General features: G+C 39.8%; 1 protein-coding gene and 1 long non-coding RNA gene across 13 annotated transcripts; one reads left to right on the top strand and one right to left on the bottom strand.

The window, feature by feature from the left end:
- Positions 1 to 159: 159 nt before the first annotated feature.
- Positions 160 to 21,902, top strand: slc22a13a (solute carrier family 22 member 13a). Its single transcript, XM_036986599.2, has 10 exons — positions 160 to 2,133; positions 2,224 to 2,327; positions 2,614 to 2,768; positions 2,912 to 3,080; positions 3,402 to 3,522; positions 13,797 to 13,891; positions 14,015 to 14,229; positions 17,757 to 17,865; positions 20,179 to 20,385; positions 20,606 to 21,902. The coding sequence occupies exons 1-10, from the start codon at positions 1,759 to 1,761 to the stop codon at positions 20,682 to 20,684; spliced, it is 1,629 nt and encodes a 542-aa protein (XP_036842494.1). The 5' UTR covers positions 160 to 1,758; the 3' UTR covers positions 20,685 to 21,902.
- Positions 3,897 to 16,802, bottom strand: LOC118965572 (uncharacterized). Of its 12 annotated transcripts, none has more exons than XR_016482696.1 (4): positions 16,259 to 16,802; positions 15,840 to 15,904; positions 12,958 to 13,043; positions 3,897 to 8,319 (listed from the first exon to the last, which is right to left on the bottom strand). It is a non-coding gene; the product is annotated as an uncharacterized LOC118965572 (long non-coding RNA). The 12 variants fall into 12 exon arrangements; XR_016482697.1 differs by having other exon boundaries at positions 15,840 to 15,876; XR_016482693.1 differs by having other exon boundaries at positions 4,821 to 8,319; positions 12,958 to 13,106.
- Positions 21,903 to 23,582: the final 1,680 nt, after the last annotated feature.

Genomic DNA, 23,582 nt, shown 5'->3' with positions numbered 1-23,582 from the left:
TCTGGATATATACAGGGTGTATACAGGGGGTATCGATACCGAGTCAATGTGCAGTGGTACAGGTTAGTCGAGATAATTTGTACATATAGGTAGCGGTAAAGTGACCGCATAGATAATTAACGGTGTGTAGCAGCAGTGTAAATATAAAGGTGTGTGGTTATAAATGCAAATAATCCAGGTTTGATTAATTGTTCAGCAGTCTTATGGCTTGGATGTAAAAGCTGTTAATTAAGGAGCCTTTTGAACCTAGACCTGGTGCTCGGTACCGCTTCCTGTGAGGTAGCAGAGAGAACAGTCAATGACTTTGGTGACTGGAGTCTTTGACAATTTCTTGGGCCTTCCTCTGACATCGCCTAGTATAGAGGTCCTGGATGGCAGGAAGCTTGACCCCAATGATGTACAATACACACTACCCTCTGTAGTGCCTTGCGGTCGGTGGCCGAGCAGTTGCCATACCAGGCTGTGATGCAACCCGTCAGGATGCTCTCGATGGTGCAGCTGTAGAAGATTTTGAGGATCTGAGGACCCATGCCACATCTCTTCAGTCACCTGATGGGGAATAGGTTTTGTCGTGCCCTCTTCACGACTGTCTTGGTGTGCTTGTACCATGTTAGTTTGTTGGTGTTGAGGACGCCAAGGATCTTGAAGCTCTCATCCTGTTCCACTACAGCCACGTCGATGAGAATGGGGGCGTGCTCGGTCCTCCTTTTCCTGTAGTCAACAATCATCTCCTTTGTCTTGATCACATTGAGGGAGAGGTTGTTGTCCTTGCACCACACGGTCAGGACTCTGACCTCCTCTCTATAGGCTGTCTCGTCGTTGTCGGAGATCAGGCCTACCATTGTTGTGTCATCAGCAAACTTAATGATGGTGTTGGAGTCGTGCCTGGCCGTGCAGTCATGAGTGAACAGGGAGTACAGGAGGGGACTGAGCAAGCACTCCTGAGGGGCCCCCCGTGTTGAGGATCAGCGTGGCGGATGTGTTGCTCCCTACCCTTACTGCCTGGGAGCGGCCCGTCAGGAAGTCCAGGATCCAGTTGCAGAGGGAGCTGTTTCGTCCCAGGGTCCTTAGCTTAGTGATGAGCTTTGAGAGCACTATAGTGTTGAACGCTGAGCTCAGTGGTGATAGGTTAATAACTTAATGTCTTAAATTGGCAAACTTTACATCTCATCATAACAAAGAAATGTCACCAACCTCCTGCTGTCCTCCCAAATTAAGGTCCCACCAACCTCCTGTGGTAAATTTGTTTGATGTATTTGATACCATTCCACTGATTCCACTCCAGCCATTACCACGAGCCTGTCCTCCCAAATTAAGGTCCCACCAACCTCCTGTGGTAAATTTGTTTGATGTATTTGATACCATTCCACTGATTCTACTCCAGCCATTACCACGAGCCTGTCCTCCCAAATTAAGGTCCCACCAACCTCCTGTGGTAAATTTTATAATGTTGATTTGCTTGCGTCATTTTGAAACTCCCAAGCGGGATTACAGTGTAACTAAAATATTTTGGGGCACAACGTTTAGATATATTAAAAACAACAGTTGTATAACTAGGGAACGGACAGTGCAGAATGGTTATATTCCTTCTAACTGTTCTTCTTTAAAAAATCCTGTTTCTACACGTGCTGAATCATGCTTGCTGAATGACTGTGGGATAGTAGAGTTAAACATTAATTTATCTTGCATAAAGGCTTCTCTGACAAAGCACCTTCTTTCTGAAGCTCCTCAAGCAGAGAAATTCTTTGCTTCTTGAACATGGCTGATTTTGGCGAGATCCTGAGATCCATTGGAGACTTTGGATTATTCCAGAAGCTCATACTATTGGGACTATGCTTCCCGAATCTTGTCCTGCCTTTCCACCTGGCCAGTTTGATTTTCATCCAGTCAGACCCTGAGCGCCACTGTAACACTGACTGGATACTTAGAGCTGGTTCCAATCTGAGCAGTGAGGAACAGCTGAATCTGACCGTGCCCCGGCAGGAGGATGGAACCTTCAGTAGGTGCCTGATGTTTACCCCTGTAGACTGGGACATTGACATCATCAGGGAGCATGGACTCAATCAGACCACTGACTGCCAGAATGGATGGGTGTACAACAATATAGTGTATGAAGCCACCATAGTCACTGATGTAAGTAGGAATAGATGAGTGTTTTTTACTAAACATATATTGTCATGTCATTAATGAGCTTGTTTGTTATCTGATTTCATTTTGTTGCAGTTTGATCTTGTCTGTGGCAAAGCTTACGTTGTCGGACTTGCACAAACTGTGTTCATGGCTGGCATTCTTCTTGGTTCACTCTTGTTTGGACCTTTTGCTGAATCGTAAGCACACTTGAAGTTGTGAATAACATGTCCTATACTTCTTGGTTTCTTTCTTTCTCTTTGTAAAAAAAAAAAGAGATATAGTACGTTATACCTCCTTCAGGGAACAGTAGTTATATTCATAACTGTACATTTTGAATGATGTCCTTTACTTCTGGTCTTCTGTCACTCTGTAAAAATGCAACCAAACATCAAAAAGTTTTTTCAGAGGAACATTAAACAGACCTTCAAAAGGAGGTCATAAACAGTTTTAACCAACACGGTTTTCTCCCCTTTTCTCTTCCAGATTTGGTCGCCAACGAGCAACTCAAATACCCATGGTTATTATGCTCATTTTTACTGTAACGACAGGCTTGTCTCCAAACTTTTATTTGTATATGGCATCCCAGTTTTTAGTAGGGATCGCATATGGTGGATTTCGAATCAACTGCATTGTATTAGGTAAAGTGATGTCCATTTCAAATAGACTATGCTCTATAATAAAATGTAAAACAGAACATGAGATAACAGAACTCAGTCAATGATTTGTCAGTCAGCCGGTCATATTAAGTTGTTTAACATTACCACATGTTCCTTCCACACAGCAACTGAATGGGTCGGAGTGACAAAACGTTCCTATGCGTCTTGTTTGAGTCAGACGTTCAGTGGAGTTGGCCAGTGCATCCTTGCTGGCATGATCTTCTTCATCCGAGACTGGAGACTTGCCCAGTTTGTCATGGCTGTACCAATAGCAGTGGTCGCAGTGTACATATGGTGTGTCCACGTGTCATCTTGGACCAATATTAAAACTATTAAAACTGATCAAATCAAATCAAATTTATTTATATAGCCCTTCGTACATCAGCTGATATCTCAAAGTGCTGTACAGAAACCCAGCCTAAAACCCCAAACAGCAAGCAATGCAGGTGTAGAAGCACGGTCAAACTGATGAAGACCTTAGGGGCATTACAAAGCCAATCGGAAGCACCACAAATTGACACAATTCTTACGAGCATTACAGCACCCAAACTGAATATTAATGATTATCAATATTAATTATAATTGTAAAATTGTCTGCCTGTTCTGTGTTTCCAGGTTTATTCCTGAATCAGCCAGGTGGTTATTGGATCAGGGGAAAACAGAGGAAGCTAAGAAGTTGATACTCAGGGTAGCAGCCATCAACAAACGCACAGTTCCAGATACAATTCTAGAGAAGGTAAAGTGCATGATTTAGGAATTTGTTTAAAGGCCAGGGAGCTGGCCAGCCATTGTTTGCCAGTGCTGTGAAAAGATAGTGTAAAATCCTGAATTTGAAGAATTTATCTGCATGTGTTAGTTAGCTAGCTAGCCAGACAGTTTAAGAGGAAATAACACATACATTTTTCAATTTAGCTGCCAATATGCCATTATTCCATTCAGACAATTTAGTGAATCCACAAGCATTCACTGGCTGAAACCAGTTGCAACAAGTACTGATATTTGATCCGATAATAGCACTCAGAACACTATAAGAACACTAAAATTTAGACATTTATTGTAAGGGTAAGGAGGAGAAGTGAGAAGGATCGGAGGACCAATGCGCAGCGTGGATAAGTGTCCATGGTTGTTTATTTAAAAAACATAAACTGAACACTATGAATACAACAACAATAAAGGTGATCAAACTGAACCAGTACCGTGTGGCGACAAACACAGACACGGAAACAATCACCCACAAAACAACTGAAAGCCAGGCTACCTAAGTATAATTCTCAATCAGAGACAACTAACGACACCTGCCTCTGATTGAGAACCATACTAGGCCGAACACAGAAAACCAACATAGAAACACAAAACATAGAATGCTCACCCAACTCACGTCCTGACCAACTAAAACAAACACAAGAACTAGGTTCAGAACGTGACATTCATGGTCTGTTTATATATATGTATTTTAGAGGCTATTTATACAGACAATTGTCATAAAACTTGTATAAACTGTATTTGCAATTATATGGCAATATTTTAGGTTGACAATAGATTACACAATTTTTGATATCACATGCCTTACTTGGCTGCTTTCGCTGCATAACATGTAGAAGTTGTCCCTTTTCAGGTTTAGAAGAAGTGACCGCTAAATGCTAACTCCCGTTCGCATAAGCTGGTTAGCATAGCTAGCATTCAGAAATCAGTGGTGGTAGTCCAAGTCGTTTTAAACTGTAACGCAGTTGTTTGGTAAGGATGACATGAACATGTTGGGGTTGACATGTGTACAAGAATTATACTCAGATTTTTATCTCAACATAGTGTGAAATGTACATATAAACAATAGCCTAAATGTAAGCACATTTTGCTGGTGGTCAATGAGGCAACTCGGGATGACAATTCCATTGTTTTGCTCGAGTTTGATTGACCTGTGAATGCTGTTTTCAACCCATTCTGGAACTTTGAAGGTTTATGACATAGGCCCTCTAGTCATTTAATAGGATCTTGTCGTGGCTAATCATTTCAAAATATGACACTTGCAAGAACCTGTGAATTCAATAATAGACTTTTAATACAAGAGTATCGCAAGCCGGAGTGGTCCGCGGAACACACACACTTTTTCAGAGTTCTGGCTCTGATTTATACACATACAACATGAGTCCATCCCACATGCAAATGACGTCACTTCCCTCAGTCCATCTGCCACCATTATATCCCAATTTGTGCATCCTGCTTGTTCAGCTCGATAACATCCACATCTGCTTTCCGTTAAATTATAATGGTGACAAGACCCTTGCTTTGACCTAAAGATAATATACGTCCCTCTATCCTATATGCTTTGACCCTGTAATTAGCTCCATGTGTTCCTTTGTATGTGTGTCTTTTATCTCGGATCAGCAGACTGTGTCTCTCCTCTAGTTTTAGTGTGTCCAGCTGTCCTGTCCATATATGTACATAATTTCTCCCATATAACCCTCCTCTGGTGCTTTATTAAGCACCAAAAATTACACTAAAAGGACATATATGGTGGAGCATAATTCCAACAGTTGATTAACAAAAATAAAGCTTACAAATCACCTACACCAAACATCTCCAAATAATAACATAGATAGGAGTATAGGATCCAATTAAAACATTTAAAGAACCCTAACTATACCAAACATCTCTAGTATTTCATAAGAGTAAAATATCTAGTTCGGTATAGAAACAATAAAAATAATACATTACATTTTGTTGAAGCATGAGCATGTAAGTATGCCCACACATCCAGAAACTATCAGCTATTCCTTAATCCTGATTCTTTAACATTTCAAGATATAATGTTACTTGTGTGATATTACCACATTTTACCTTTGTGTTTTACAATCATTACTTTATCACATTGACTAACTCCTGCAGTTTCTAACACCCAAATAGTTTATTCAATTAACTATAGTGTTTCCTACATCCATCCCATTATCTCCAATTAACTATAGTGTTTCCCACATCCATCCCGTTATCTCCAATTAACTATAGTGTTTCCCACATCCATCCCGTTATCTCCAATTAACTATAGTGTTTCCCACATCCATCCCGTTATCTCCAATTAACTATAGTGTTTCCCACATCCATCCCGTTATCTCCAATTAACTATAGTGTTTCCCACATCCATCCCGTTATCTCCAATTAACTATAGTGTTTCCCACATCCATCCCGTTATCTCCAATTAACTATAGTGTTTCCCACATCCATCCCGTTATCTCCAATTAACTATAGTGTTTCCCACATCCATCCCGTTATCTCCAATTAACTATAGTGTTTCCCACATCCATCCCATTATCTCCAATTAACTATAGTGTTTCCCACATCCATCCCATTATCTCCAATTAACTATAGTGTTTCCCACATCCATCCCATTATCTCCAATTAACTATAGTGTTTCCCACATCCATCCCATTATCTCCAATTAACTATAGTGTTTCCCACATCCATCCCATTATCTCCAATTAACTATAGTGTTTCCCACATCCATCCCATTATCTCCAATTAACTATAGTGTTTCCCACATCCATCCCATTATCTCCAATTAACTATAGTGTTTCCCACATCCATCCCATTATCTCCAATTAACTATAGTGTTTCCCACATCCATCCCATTATCTCCAATTAACTATAGTGTTTCCCACATCCATCCCATTATCTCCAATTAACTATAGTGTTTCCCACATCCATCCCATTATCTCCATAGCTGTAAAAACATTCATTTATTCCCCTTTTTATTTTATTTTTACAATAGTAAACCCATCATTCTGAGGATCATTCAATTCAGTTCTAATGTTGCACATTCATGTTCTCCCAACATATTTTTATTTAATTCACGTCTGCCTTTAGTGTTACCTAGTGCCAAACTGCATTCTATGTTACACAATGGAATGTAGTATTACAATTCAAGAGCTGAAAAGTCAATTTTGGGGAAATCCCCATTTTCTTCAGCTTGCTGGACATTTCCTCCTCTTTGTGGGGTCTCTCCTTCTGTTCCTTGAGAGGCCTCTCCTCCTCTTTCTTCCCCTGCGGCTCCCTCCTCAGGCCGGACTGGGCTTCCATCTGGAAGGTGTCCATTTCAGGGAAGAGATGTTCCCATTCTTTAGGCGATACCTCGGGGTCCCACTGTAGAGGGCTTCTGTCAAAGAGGTCTGCCCCAACAGGTATATCATCAGGAGTGGCAGACATGTTACCCCCCCCCACTTCTGGGCTTTCTGGCCATACTGGAGGAAACTTTGGTTGTTTGTCTCTTTTCTTTTCAGGCTCTTTTCCCCTGGTGCTTCTTCTGAGTGCGTTTAGTTGATGCACTCGTTGTATCTAGTCTGCCATTTTCTTGATTCCTCCCCGGCGCTTTGATCGTTTCCGCTGCTCCTGCTCCCTCCGGGGTCCCGCCTGGTGAATCAGCATCCTCTGTGTCCTCATCTCTGTATGGTTGTGTCCTTCTCTCCGTCGGGACTCGGGTGCAGTGGTTTAGATGATACCACGTCTTGCTTCCTTTCACTTAGACGGCCGTGTTTGTGGCTATTGCCACCTCGTAGGGTCCTTCTCTCCTCGGCTGATCCCACTTCCTTCGGAACACTCGAACGTAGACTAGATCTCCTGGTATCACTGGGAGAGGTCCTTCTGGTCCCCTAGGATCATCAGATGTGGAACCTCTCGTCCTGGTTCAGGTTTCTGCCTTCTTTCTGTGGGGCATTCATACTTAGAGACTTATGGCCTCTGTTCTATGATTACACCATACATTATCTTACTTCCATCACTCATCACACAAACTGACATTCCAGCTGAAGCTGGCGAACCCTTCTCCATCTGGTTTCCTAAACATAAGACTTGGAAAACAAAGGACAAAACATAACAGTATTGACAATGTTATGTGTTATGCATGACTGTATTCATGAATACTGAAATCTGAGACCATGACAATTCCCACTCTCTCTTCACCTGACTCTATGCCTCCAGGATACTCCACAAAAATGGAGGCCCTAATTGGCTTCCTCGTGCTTTCATCCAGTCTTCCCCTTTCGGCCGCAGGTTCTGAGAGGTGTTCCCAAATCATGTCATTTTTTTACTTAGTTCCCCATCTGCTCTATTTCAACTGATATGCATAACCTTAGTCAACATTATTTCTTCTTGAAGTAATTCAACACTGTATGGGCTTTCACATCGAGCCTTCAACATGTTGTTTAGAGTACAACTACCCTAACATCTATCCTTTTTCACATGATACATTAACAAATAAAACAAGTAACCCCCAAACTCAACCCAGTATGTCTACAGTGGAATCTAGTCTCTCTCTTTCTCTCTCTTTTGTTTCACGTCCTCTGTCATGGTGTTTTCAAGCTCACCCATTATTCAGCTGGACCTTACTTCTTGTGAAACTTATGCACCCACCAAAGAGAGACATGACGATCTTTACCACTGCAGGTGCTGTATGAAGTATATCCCCAGCCCGGTGTATCTTCATGTACCCTCAGTCTCCAGAATTCAGCCCATGCCCTTCCATCTGGCCTCTTATGTGCTGTTTTTCCTGGGGACATACACACGAACACATGGGTTATTTCCTGACAACAGACTTTCTTCTTATAGCAGGATCACTAAATCTTAATTTAAATAACAGCCCTATGTAAACATTCTGTCTCAAATACCTGGCCTCCAGCCACAAAAATATTCATAATGATAGCCAAATGATGGTCCCTACAGCAACTGCTGTAAGAATAACATGTCATCAGTCAAGTGTCTTCCAGTTGGAAGAATATCCAATCCTAACAAAACTAAGTCCTAAGCTTCTTAAACTTTTGCTCTAGTGTACAAAATGCCACTACTTATTACTTTTACCATAGTCTAGGTATGTGTAATGTTCTATTTACTTTTAGAATTGTCCCTATATTTTATATTCCTATATTTTTACAAGACCAACTGTCCTTCCCTTTCTGTGAGTTATCTCGTCTATCAATATACATTGTTTCTAGAAATAACACCCCTCCGCTACCATAACCTTCATATATGAGCCCCCAATGTAGTTACAGTTTTTCTAACCCATAACACATAAGTCACTACTCCTAATTTCCTTCCATAGTTTGATACATACTTAAACATTCTCAAATCATTTTTAGTCAATTTATATCAGAAACAATATGCACTTATTTTCCTCAAAACAAAAAATAAATTGACCAAACAAGAAAAATAGTAAAGTAAATTATAATAACTGCATATTTGCCATAAATTACCACTATTTGTAATGTAATTAAACCTGAGGAAAACGTCCATCCGTTTCGTTCTTCTTCATCCTTGGGTGTTATCACACAACAGACTATACTTTTTATTCAATTACTGATGTCATTCCAATGTATCACTCCGATTACTATGATATTGTAAAATAAAAGAAACAAAAACCTTTAATCTAATATTCTGCAAGTTCTGTCAATCAACCTGTCTCAGGATTAGTTTCCAGAGCTTCCCTAGGCTTAGTAAATTTAAACAGTCCTATATTCAAATCATAACTAAATGTTGTTTATACATTGTCCAATCCAATATTCAGGATAACAGTCCTTAGTGTTTACTTTAACTCACATTTGACCTACTCAATTCAATACTTCATCCCTTTAATAATTAACATTATACTAAAAACTTTTAGTACCGGTAATATCTATTTTACCATGCGCCCTTTTGCCTCTGTTTTTCCGTCATGAGTGGCCTGGTAATAAAAGGTAATTATCCCAATCCCCTTTAGTCTTTCTTCTCCCAGCACATATCATTCCAGATACAGTTCACAGGTCATCAGACACAGTTGTCCCACACTATTCAGCCAGTAGGGTGGGTTTGAGTTTCACACACACTTGTTGTGGTGATAATCTCTCCCAAGCATTAATGCATTCTGACATCACATTTCCATGATAACTCCCTTATTCTACTGGCGATCTCTCAGATGAGTTACAGATTATGTAGTTATCAACATAACCCTTGCAGAAACCCCCACTCCAATAAACCATTTGGAGTGACTGTTATCCCTTGTTAACATATATTTCCATTTATTTGTTATATGTAGAATGAACAAAGCACATTTTGTATTTACCCAAAGACCATAACCCCAGGGAACTGATAATCTCTCCTAGGAACCCATGTTAAATAAAAATAAACCTATTTGAATAACTAGTCAATTCAAGACATAATAGAATTTCAAAGTGTTGGTACACTTTGAATAGAGACTGGTGTTTCTCAATCATTTTATAATTAAATCCCACCTGTTCCAACAATTTCTAATGAAGTTGATCAGTCTTCAAGGGAAATTCTTAGGGTTCAGGGCATTTGACACCATTAAAATGTTTTCACTCCCTTTTCTTTAGAAACAACTTAAATACATTTTCAAAAACACTTCCATCCTTCTGCATACCCAATCTGAAACTGAACTGAAAACCCTTCCAAAGGAAACCCACTATCTCCTATAGGCCAAAAACACTTCCATCCTTCTGCATACCCAATCTGAAACTGAACTGAAAAAACCCTTCCAAAGGAAATCCACTATCTCCTATAGGCCAAAAACACTTCCATCCTTCTGCATACCCAATCTGAAACTGAACTGAAAACCCTTCCAAAGGAAACCCACTATCTCCTATAGGCCAAAAACACTTCCATCCTTCTGCATACCCAATCTGAAACTGAACTGAAAAAACCCTTCCAAAGGAAACCCACTATCGCATATAGGCCAAGAACACACATGAGCTGGCCTCACTTATCCGGAACTCCAGTTATAGCCTTAACCAAATACTAAGACTTTTAAAGTGACCGAATATCTCTAACTGCTTTCCTCAGTACTACAGTCTCCAATTACATTTTGACCAAAGAAAATGTAACCCCTTTTTTTCTGGAAAAAAAATATACATTTCGTTAACATTCACAATGTTACCTTTTAAATCAGCAAGCTAATAGTATTACATATACTAAAATCCCCTTACTTTTCCTGAGCATGCGATAAAAGTTTTAGCCATGCACAGAACGCATATTTTCTTCCTGCTCGGTTATCTGTATCTTACCCTTAGAAATTGAAAACACCCATATATTACAATTTGCTTTTCTTCTAACTATTTTTACCACGTTTGTGATTTTTCATATACGTTTATTTTCCGTATTTTGACGCTAATAACAACTTCTCCACGCATTTTATCACCACTGAAACCGCCGTTTCAATGCAAAACGACTCCAAGTGGGGCTATTTGTAAATTACATCGGTACCTTACTAGAAGTTAGGTAAAACGTGATCTAGTACATATTTCATCACATATAAATTGTACTCTCTATGAACCACTTATTGATCAATCAGAGACTATACACCGCTTGGTGAAAATTCAATTCGTACTAACCTTAAAACGATTAGTTGTTGCTCTTTTGAAAAGGGTACAAACTCCTGTATAGAGGCATTCTCTGCTACCGCACTAAGTTCCAGTGTCATCTTACACTCATTTTCCCCCATACTTGTTAGCTCCACATCTACAACTTCTTACGCTTAGATATTTTCTATAGCTTTGCAAACCATTCGCACGTCTGCGATGGCAAGCAGAATCATATCTGTCCCCCATCGTAATGTATTTCTGATGATATAATGTTAATTATCATTAAAACGCTGGTAAGTTAAGCGTCTTGTTATGGTTTTATGTGATCGTTCCAATTCATTATTTTATTTATCCTGTTTACCGGGTAATGTTGCCCTACATTATACGGTTTGCTCTTTCATATTCAAGCCGAATTGGTAGAATTAATGTGTGTTTCTTTCAGTGACTCTATGGCTTTATTAAATTTTGCTATCTCTATATTCCAGGGAGAAACAGTCCATTTGTTTCCATGCCACTATTTATTTTTCCTAAACACTCCCATCGCATTCTACACTTTATTTACTATTTCCCAAGGTAGAGCTACCCTACTTTCCCAAATAATAATTTATTAGTCACATCACTTAATACCTCCTTTTAAAACCTACTCTATAATGTCTACAACTGTATTACTGAATACTACAAAAGCCTTAATGTCTTATTCTAGTACAGCACCTCAAATATCACTGTGTTTTTATCTTTGCTTATAACTTATTTTACTTTGATGTTCCTTAATTTCGTTCCTTCTGCCTAATAGTAGTTAAACTATGATAGGGATCACTGTAAATGTATTAAACTGTGATAGAGGATCACTTTTGGCCAGCCAGAAGAAGTCACAGGCACCCTTCTTCAACTTTATACTCTGTCACAGGAGGGCTGCGCGCTCCCTCTTCTGGACTTTCTGTCTAAACACACACAACCTGTCCTCATTCCTACTGTTCTATCCTCACACAGAATTATATTACAGCATTCTTCTCATTCATTCGTTTATTTTCATTCATTCATTTTATTTTTACCTAAAAACAACAGTCTTTCTCTGAGCTTAATACACTTCCTCAACATAAGCTGGTATTATCCTATAGGATTTTTCACAAATACCCTTCGTTTTTACCTAAAAACGACCTATAATTTCTTTATTGACTTAATTCACTTCCTCAACATAAGTCTAGATTATAGGATTTCTATGATATGACGAGACTACTGTCTAATCGGATCAGCTTGTCTTCATATCTTATTCATCCACCCCGTACTGATCTTTATTCTACGTTAGAGCAATATCGTGGCGTGACCTACTGATTTATAAACCCCCGTTTAGCTAGGCGGAGCGTTATATATTCGCAGGATTTCTTTTTGCAGTTGAACGTCGCACAATCAGGCCAGCGTTCTTCCTGCGTTCTAAATATTCATCTGTTCAGTCCTCCCTTTCAGAGCGGTAGCCATGTGTATTTATTTACTAAATACTCATCCGTTCAGTCCTCTTCTTTGAAGCGGTAGCCATGAATATTTGTCTAACTACTTATTTATTTTCTAACCATATAAGCAGGTAGCTGTAGCCCTGCGCCCACACATGCCGAATCACACACCCGACACCAGCAAAGTTCACAACCCCCGCTTACTTACTCACTAGACATGCATGCACATTCGTATTTGCTATACAATTCCCAAGCTTACACACATGCATGCAATTCATTGAATTCAAAAGTTATTTCGTTTCTATAGTTTAGGAAATTTGAGAGAGAGACTTACTTGACGTCCTGAAGCAATCTACGCAAACATTTCAACTATTGTAAGTACTTGCTTACCTTGTTATAGTTGGGCGGCCACCCTTGTTTGCCAGATTGTCCAAAGAACCCGCCGTCAGCCAAGGACGCCTCCGTCCCTGTCACTCCTGGCAAAAGCGCGCCAAGTTATGTCGTGGCTAATCATTTCAAAATATGACACTTGCAAGAACCTGTGAATTCAATAATAGACTTTTAATACAAGAGTATCGCAAGCCGGAGTGGTCCGCGGAACACACACTTTTTCAGAGTTCTGGCTCTGATTTATACACATACAACAGGAGTCCATCCCACATGCAAATGACGTCACTTCCCTCAGTCCATCTGCCACCATTATATCCCAATTTGTGCATCCTGCTTGTTCAGCTCGATAACATCCACATCTGCTTTCCGTTAAATTATAATGGTGACAAGACCCTTGCTTTGACCTAAAGATAATATACGTCCCTCTATCCTATATGCTTTGACCATGTAATTAGCTCCATGTGTTCCTTTGTATGTGTGTCTTTTATCTCGGATCAGTCTCCTCTAGTTTTAGTGTGTCCAGCTGTCCTGGCGCCTATGTGTCGCCTTCTCTTCATGTGGTTGTCTAATATCAGCAGACTATGTGTCTCCATTTTTAGTGTTTCCAGCTGTCCCATACTCTCATGGCCTTACTCTGGCTTCCTGTCCTATACAATAGACAATGCATTTTACCAGAATGGCAAATGCACTCTATAAGTGTATCTCTCTCTTGTGTTCCTCCATATATGTACATAATTTATCCCATAATCTCTATGGCAAAGTGTGACACTTGAATCTTTGGAAGCAGAGATTCAAGTGTCTATAATTATTCATTTCTGTAAAAGATAACTCTATTCCAGATAGCTGAGGAGAAAGTTGTTCAGAAGGGAGGCATACTCATTCTCATCAGATCTCCTGTACTTAGGAAATACTTCTTAACTATTACTCTTGCATGGTAAGTTCTTTAATAACTCTCAATAACTTAACATCTCACATTGGTCAACTTTCAGCCCATAATAAATCTCATCATGACAAACAAATGTGATGTCTGTTTTTGTGTGTCTCTCTGAAATCCCAGGTTCTCGTTAAACCTCTCCTACTACTGTCTGTCCTTTAACGTTGGAAACTTTGGCCTGGACATCTTCTTGACACTGCTCTTGTTCGGACTCACAGAGATACCAGGTCATATACTCTGCATCTTTATACTGGAATATTTGGGGAGGAAGATATCCTTAATGGCCACCCTTATGACTGGCGGATTCACATGCTTCCTAATCCTGGCTGTTCCACAAGGTAAATAAAGTTCCAACTGGAATAGATTTACATTGTTTTATCATTTAGTAGATGCTCTTATCCAGAGCGAGTTGTAATTCCCTCAATATAGTAATTATCAGAAAAGATAAGTATTTTTCTTTGTATTTTTAACTCATTAGGAAATTGGGGCACCACGGGAAAGGTTTAACGAGTTATCTCTCGACTTAAACTCTTAAGATATACAGATATCTCTATCAATAACAGTCACTTATTAATCATTATTACCCCATATCAGTCTCGTTCTGAACGTCGCAAGAACCCTAGCCCTTATTGATGAAACATCAATACACAAATTGGCTTAATTATTTATTTAACTAAATAATAACACAGAATACATATACATGAGATAAAAGTCCCTAGTGGACTGACACGATATGACGGCTTGTTACACAATGGAAAGGGGGTGGGGAAAGAAAGCGAGGGAGAGACAAAGAGAGTCAACTTATCATACATACATTTGGAAACTACGCTCACAGTAACCATAATACTTAGCACCCTGATCACCGCTCATTCGGATTAGAAATGTAATATATATTTACACGTAGCTGTCTTTCTCTGTCGTCTCTATTGAAACCAATCGATCCATCTACGGGTAGTGGCTCGATGTAAGGCTCTGGTTGTACACCAGAGATCACAATGTCCTTCTTAGTTGTAGAGTTTCTCTAGTCTTCGAGTGTTTGTTCGGTAAATTCTTCAGAAGTACCAACGATTGTGTCAGAGGGATTCTTCTTTCCCACCTCGTGTCTTTAGGACACTTTTCACATGCACAGCTGCAGACTGAATATTTCTGGTCTCCTAGATGAGGTTATCTTCTTCTGTAGAGATTTAGAGTGAGTTTCACCATTTCAAACGTCTGGACTACCGTCCCATGTTTCTGGTCTGTAGAGTTTAAATAATTTCGTAACATTCAGCTCACGCTGTACGTCAGGCTGGTCTGTAGAGTTCAAAACCATTTTCAGCCATGTAGCAACCACTCCACGCTGTATGGTCTCAGTACATCGTTTCTAACGATTTCAAGGTGTGGACCTTGGCCTCACATCTTTTAGGTCTATGTGTTATTTATTACAGAGTCATTTTAAGCACTCTGACCAAAGGGTGCGTTCCATCATGCTGACACGAACTCTGAGCTCACTTGGGCGTGGCTACTGACTGGGCACAAGTTTATATGAAAAACAATGATCTAATTTAGAAGGCTAAAATCACATTGCTACCTTCACAAAAGTATTCTCATATTTAATCATGTATTTTATACCACATTTAGATGTAAACTTGATACAAAGGACGCATACACTTTCCGAGTTACAGTTAATTTGTCATACCATTCTTAACCTCTCTGATCTACCCATCCCGGATCCGGTATCGTGAATACAGACTCAAGCTCATTACCATTACGCAACGTTAACTAGCTTAGCCTTTTGTTAACAACACTGTCATCTCAGATTTTCAAAATATGCTTCTCAACCATAGGAAAACAATCATTTGTGTAACAGTAGCTAGCTAGCGTAGCATTTAGCGTTAGCATTATCGTTAGCATTTAGCATGCAACACTTTCACAAAAACCAGAAAAGCATTCAAATAAAATCATTTACCTTTTGAAGAACTTCAGATGTTTTCAATGAGGAGACTCTGTTAGATAGCAAATGTTCAGTTTTTCCTGAAAGATTATTTGTTTAGGAGAAATCGCTCTGTTTGGTGCGTCACGTTTGGCTACCAAAAAAACCTGTATCCAGGAGTGTATTTATCCCGGCAAGCTCATTAGCATAACGCAACGTTAACTATTCATGAAAATCGCAAATGAAATGAAATAAATATGCTAGCTCTCAAGCTTAGCCTTTTGTTAACAACACTGTCATCTCAGATTTTCAAAATATGCTTCTCAACCATAGGAACACAATCATTTGTGTAACAGTAGCTAGCTAGCGTAGCATTTAGCGTTAGCATTATCGTTAGCATTTAGCATGCAACACTTTCACAAAAACCAGAAAAGCATTCAAATAAAATAATTTACCTGTTTTCAATGAGGAGACTCATTGTTCAGTTTTTCCTGAAAGATTATTTGTTTAGGAGAAATCGCTCCGTTTGGTGCGTCACGTTTGGCTACCAAAAAAAACTTTTTTCCAAATTAACTCCATAATATCGACTGAAACATGGCAAACGTTGTTTAGAACCAATCCTCAAGGTGTTTTTCACATATCTCTTCGATGATATATCCTTCGTGGAAGTGTGCGTTCGTTCTGAATCCCAGGACAAAATGACCGCAACTGGAGATTACGCACGAATTTAGATAAAGGCCACCGGGCGGACCCCTGGAAAATGTAGTCTCTTATGGCCAATCTTCCAATGATATGCCTACAAATACGTCACAATGCTGCAGACATCTTGAAGAAACCACAGAAAGCACATGGTCGTTCCTGCTGCATTCACAGCCATATAAGGAGACATTTGAAAACAGAGCTTCAGAGATTCTGCTCATTTCCTGTTAGACGTTTCATCTTGGTTTCGCCTGTAGAATGAGTTCTGTGGCACTCACAGATAAAATCTTTGCAGTTTTGGAAACGTTAGACTGTGTTCTTTCTGTCAATTCTATGCATAGTCGAGCATCTTTTCGTGACAAAATATTGCACTTAAAACGGGCACGTTTTTTTATCCACTAATGAAATAGCGCCCCTATAGGCTAATGACATCACAAAATAATAATCCACATGACAGGATTATTCTTTAGATCTCCATAGACCATTCTTAATATTCTTACCTCATGAATATTGTTCCAAAGGTCATTCTTTGGCCGTTAAGAGTTTTTGGCAGCGAAGATCTTCTGTAAACAAAGGGATTTATAATACTGCAGGGCGAGAAAGAGAAAGTTTCTGTTAACTATTTATGACCTGCTGTTAAGTCATTAAACCAGAGTCTGGCTATCTGTCAGCCATGTGCCGAGTTGATCTGGCACTTTTAATCCTCATCAAGGAGAGAGTCATGACACTACATTGTAGAATAATAGTGAAGATATCAAAACTATGAAATAACACATATGGAATCAAGTAGTAACCCAAAAAATTGTTAAACAAATCAAAATACATTTTAGATTCTACACAGTAGCCACCCTTTGCCTTGATGACAGATTTGCACACTCCATGTGACACTACAGCTGACTACCTCATGAAGCTAGTTGAGAGAATGCCAAGAGTGTGCAAAGCTGTCATCAAAGCAAAGGGTGGCTACTTTAAAGATTCTCAAATATAAAATATATATTTTCATTAGTATAACACTTTTTACTACATGATTCCATATGTGTTATTTAATAGTTTTTATGTCTTCACTATTACAATATTCTACTATTACAATATTCTACTAAGTAGAAAATAGTAAAAATAAAGAAAAATCCTGGAATGAGTAGGTGTGTCCAAACTTTTGACTGGTACTGTAGATATAAAATCTACCGAGGCAGTGGACTGATCATACAGAGAGGAGAAAACATGTTGATGTTTAGTATGTTAACTCTATTTTAGACAACGCCGTTGCTATTACTGCTCTTGCTACTGCTGGGAGGTTTTTCATGAACAATGCTGGATCCGTATGTAACGTCTATGTTCAGGAGCTGTTTCCCACCTCTGTTAGGTAAGACCTATATATTTCCATATACATGTATACAGACCCCTTCACTTTTTTTGTGAAGGGGTCAGCCTTACTCTAAACTTTATTTTTTTTTAATCAATCATCAATCTAAACACAATACTCAATAATGACTAGGCAAAAAAATAAATATATACACCGTATTTACATAAGTATTCAGACCCTTTTGCTTTGAGAGTCAACATTGAACTTAGGTGCATCCTGTCTCCATTGATCATCCTTGAGATGTTTCTACATCTGGACTGGAGTCCACCTGGGGCAAATTCAATTGATTGGACATGATTTGGAAAGGCACAAACCTGTCTATATATGGTCGACAGTGAAAAAATCAAGCCATGAGGTTGAAAGAATTGTACGCAGAGCTCCAAGACAGGATTGTGTTGAGGCAGAGATCTGCGGAAGGGTACCAAAAAAATGTATGCAACATTGAATGTCCCCATGAACACAGTGGCTTTCATCATTCTTAAATGGAAGAAGTTTGGAAGCACCACCACTCTTCCTAGAGTTGGCAGCCCGGCCAAACTGAGCAATAGGGGGAGAAGGGCCTTGGTCAGGGAGGTTACCAATAACCCGTTGGTCACTCTGACAGAGCTCCAGAGTTCCTCTGTGGAGATGGGAGAACCTTCCAGAAGGATAACCATCTCTGCAGCAGTCTACCAATCAGGTGTTTATGGTATTGTGGCCAGATGGAAGACACTCCTCAGTAAAAGGCACATGACAGCCCACTTGGAGGTTTCCAAAAGAAACATAAAGGACTATCAGACCATGAGAAACAAGATTCATTGATCTGTTGAAACCAAGATTGACCTCTTTGGTCTGAATGCCAAACATCATATCTGGAGGAAACCAGGCACCTCTCATCATCTTGCCAATACCATCCCTACGGGGAAGCATGGTGGTGGCAGCATCATGCTGTGGGGATGTTTTTCAGAGGCAGGTACTGGGAGACTAGTAAGGATCGAGGGAAAGATGAACAGAGCAAAGTATTTACTGTAATTTAATTATGCTAATGTGTTTTCATTAATTGAAACCCCTTAATCTATTTTATGAGAATTTGTAAGATTCTTGTTTCCATAAAATAGACGGAGACCAGTCTTTTCAATAATAGGTAGCAGAAATTATTCTTGGAGCGCGCTGCCACTTCACCACGAGCAACAGTTTATATACAAAACATGACGTCATTTCATTGCTTAACAGAAACCCCTCCTCTCGACAGGGACAAAGTGAGGTGAAAAGTTCATTCTAACTTACTAACACATTCCCAGGTAACTTTTGACCCCTCAACATTATCGATCACCACTTGGCTGACAGTTCTAATTAACAGAAAACCTAGGAATGCACTCACTGTCTTATCTAAAAACCCCAGAGCTAAGTTTCGTCGGTTCAACCATAGGTTAACGACCTTATCTGTTTACACAGTCCACTTCTTTCTTCCTAGTTGGAATGATGTTTATTAACTTGAATTACTCCTTGTCTGTGTCACACAATCCCATTTTATGAACTCATATTGTTAATCAGATATAATAAAACAGAGTATAAGTTTACTTAGTTACAGTTCCATTTAAAATGATTTGTTCAGTCATTTAATCATCATTTTACCAACAAAAGTACAGAGAGATCCTTGATGAAAACCTGCTCCAGAGCGCTCAGGACCTCACACTGGCGCAACGGTTCACTTTCCACCAGGACAATGACCCTAAGCACACAGCCAAGACAACGCAGGAGTGGCTTCGTTACAAGTCTCTGAATGTCCTTGAGTGGCCCAGCCAGAGCCCGGACTTGAACCCTATCAAACATCTCTGGAGAGACCTGAAAAAAGGTGTGCAGCAACTTTCCCCGTCCTACATGACAGAGCTTGAGAGGATTTGCAGACTCTCCCCAAATACTAGCTTTTAGCATCATAGCCAAGAAGACTCAAGGCTGTAATCTCTGCCAAAGTACTGAGTAAAGGGTCTGAATACTTGTGTAAATGTGATATTTTCTATTTATTTATTTTTTGTAAAAACCTTATTTTCCCTTTTTCATTACGGGGTATTGTGTGTAGATTGAGGGGGGAAAACTGTTTAATAAATTCTAGAAGAAAGCTGTAACGTAACAACATGTGGAAAAAGTTAAGGTGTCTGAATACTTTCCAAATGCATACACATGTATGTGTGTGTGTGTGTTTTTGTGTGTATAAATATATTTATCTTATATATACATTATATACATGTACATATAAGGCCCATGAATATATCTTATTTTACATGGTTTAATAACCCTTAATGTATCACTTCCTTTGCTCCTTCATTCATTCAGACAAACGTCCACAGGCTTGGGCTCAATAGCGACCAGAATTGCTGGAATACTGTCACCAATGCTCAACATATTGGCCACATACCATTGGTCTATCCCCACGATCGTGTTCAGCAGCCTGTCATTGGTTGGTGGGGCTCTGGTCTTTCTGCTTCCTGAGACCAGGAGGACAGAACTACCTGACTCTACAGATGAGGCCGAGGGGAAGAGGTAGGTGGTACCAGAGGATATGTGAGGAAAGATGCACATACATAAGACTTGGCTGATCGTTTTTGCATTTGTAGGAATGCTGTGGAACTATAAGAGGGCATTCGTTCATATATGAGGCAGATGGAGAATCTAAAAAAGTTACAAAGAAGTTGTTTAAGGATGTATAACTTTTTGTTGTCTTTTGAAGCTTGGTGTCATTGATATCTCATTTTTCCTGTAGAAATGTGACTATCGCCATGAAGATAGACAAAGGCTGCAAAGTGGATGATTACGACTCTGAAAAATCTACCAAACTATAAAGTCATGTTTATGTAAGTCTTTTTTTCTGGGTAAATTTATTTTCAAGGCTTAGTTAGTAAGACAGTTGGCTGGTGCATGGTTGTTGTAACACCAAGGTTTTGAATTTGATTCCTGGATGGGCCACATAACTTGCTGTTTTTAACTTTGGCTTATAGAATTTGAAAAAATTACTTTACTCTTTTTGTAACTCTTATCACTAGCTAAATGGATCAGAAACATACGATAAAAGTGTCTACTAAATGAACATATTATTATTATATTTGAATTTAAATACATTCGCAGTGTATCAAGGAATCTAATGATATATACACCGTTACTCACATTTGTATACAAAAACAGACTATCACCTATGTTACCCAATGAATCTGTAAATATTGTTACGAAACCACCGAGTCAGCCTACTGCTAACTTTACTGTCGCAGTGTCCAGGAGTCCTATAGGTCTGGCTAAATAATATATATCCTGATTGAATGTGTGCATTTATGTGAGAAGTAAAAGTCTGCAGATCAGGTGTTGAATGCATGTTCCCCAGGAGATAGCTAACTCTGGATCCAGGGCCAGCTCCTGATTGACTTCTTGGTCGGCCTGCCCAAGTAGTTTAGTTGTTTTCACAATGGTTGGTGACAAAAAAATAAACATATTCAAAATAAATGTAAAAAATTGGAGGGGGGACAAAACGAAGGATTTAACCAACCAAAAACGGGAAGTCCCGTCAGACCCAAGAGGCCACATTCAAGCCTCACTGAAGTGTCTGCCAGTCACTGATTGCCCAGAGCTGGTCATCTTATCATCAAGCGTTGGTATTTCAATCAGCTGTGTAATGCCAAGGTAACAAATCAAAATGTGTACCCCTTTTGGTCCCCAGGACCAGGATTGAGAAACACTACACTAATCTACCCATTTATTATTGAACAAAATTGTTTCAGATAACTTTTTTAAATTTGCTACACGTCACATGAAATTGCCGTACTGTCTACTTGTCGGGTTGACAAGATTGTTTACAGGAAATAGCTTCTTCTTTTTTTTATTTTTTATAAACCCGTAACTTTGTCATGTCATTTCTTACATTCAGCAGCTACCCAGATCATTAACTTCAATTTAAAACTAAACATGATTATATTCAGAGGTCCAAATCATCCTTGTTGTTCCACAATAATGTTTTTTTTTCTTCTGACTGAATAAAACCCAAAGGGCATTCCTACTGTACAATAAGCCAATCACATGGATGTGACTTTATGTCCCTTGATCTACACTTCTAAGAAGGCACCTGCCAAGAGATAAGTGAGGTTTATAGTATCTGTAAAGAATCATCAGTCGACTGCTAACAACATGTCATTACTCAGCCGTACTGTGGAGAACCCCATCACAGTCACTCTCTCTGGCCCCGGGACACTCTCACAAAACATCCTTGCTGGTACCTAGCACACAGAGGGGTTGTAAAGGCACTAGCCAAACTCAGTGGTTTCTTGTTGCCAGGGGCCCTTACCACACGTGGAGTCAGCCAATCACAGGCAGGTCATCTAGGGTCTCTGATCCTCCTCCCAGTCTTCAGCAAGCAATGGCAGAGTGAGGAGTTCTCTCAGAAACCTCTGCCCTGCATGCCAACAACTGGGCCACAACCAGTGGACCTTTCTCTTACAGCCCTGGACACTCACAACCGATGCAAGTTTTAGTATGTAACTGACCTATGAAAGTGGACTCTGGACAGGCACCTTATGTCTAGTTATACCTTACGCATGTTCAGGAATTCACATTTAAATTCTCAACTCCACTTGTCCATGGGGCAGAGATTGGGGACATGGCCCTGTGTAGGGTGCCGTCTTTCGGATGGGACGTTAAACGGGTGTCCTGACTCTCTGTGATCACTAAAGATCCCATGGCACTTATTGTTAGAGTAGTGTTGTTAACCCCGGTGTGCTGGCTAAATTCCCAATCTGGCCCTCATACCATCACAGTCACCTAATTATCCCCAACTTAAAATTGGCTCATTCATCTCCTCTCCTGTCCCCTGTAACTATTCCCCAGGTTTTTTGCTGTAAATGAGAATGTATTCTCAGTCAACTTAGCTGGTAAAATAACAGTTAAATAAAAATACAACACACTGGGCCGACAGTATCTAAGTCACGGATTTGAACTATATGAATTATTTTCCTTTGCATGGGAAGGATTATCTCACTCTTGTAAAGAACTTCACAGCAAAACATTCAGATTGGGGGTTTGTTACGTTGTATAACTAGGGATCAAACGGTGCAGGATGGTTATATTCCTTGTTCTTCTTAAACTGTTCTTCTTAAAAAGTAAAGTTTCCACACATGCTGAATCATGTTTGCTGAAAGACTGTGGGACAGAGGAGTTAAACATGAATTTATCTTGCATAAAGGCTTCTCTGTGACAAAGCACCTTCTTTCTGGAGCTCCTAGCACTGTGCTTCCGAATAATCAGTGACACTACCCAGCGGATCAGCTGAACAAAGTGTACCAGGCTGAGTATGTGGTGGACCGGTCGTTGAATGTGGTCACAATACGACAAATGTATAATTTTGATTTACTGCAGTAGCTGAATGAGACCGTGGAGTCGACAAAACCAGTTTAAGAGCTTCTCGATAAAGTCCGTGCTACGGTTGATGTTGTGGTGGGTCTGTCCCGCTGTACTATCCTGGCTGTGCTGAAAAATATGGGGGCAACGGTTGACGTTGTCCCGTATTCATGAGAGGGACAGGCAGATGTATTTGAATGAGCCAGTTTCGCCAAATAACGTTGTTTGGCTCGGCTATCGAGTCCTTACAGACCTGTTTCAAGGAGAAACAGAAACAGAATGCAGCTCTACACTTTCTCCTTCACGGGGGAGCCTCGGCATTTCCCGAGGCATGAAGGACAAGGGTCCAGGCCAGAGGCGGG

This window comes from Oncorhynchus mykiss, chromosome 8 (assembly GCF_057628025.1).
Source record: "Oncorhynchus mykiss isolate SJ-2025 chromosome 8, ASM5762802v1, whole genome shotgun sequence".
NCBI classification, from domain to species: domain Eukaryota; kingdom Metazoa; phylum Chordata; class Actinopteri; order Salmoniformes; family Salmonidae; genus Oncorhynchus; species Oncorhynchus mykiss.
This window is presented reverse-complemented; position numbering and strand designations above follow the sequence as displayed.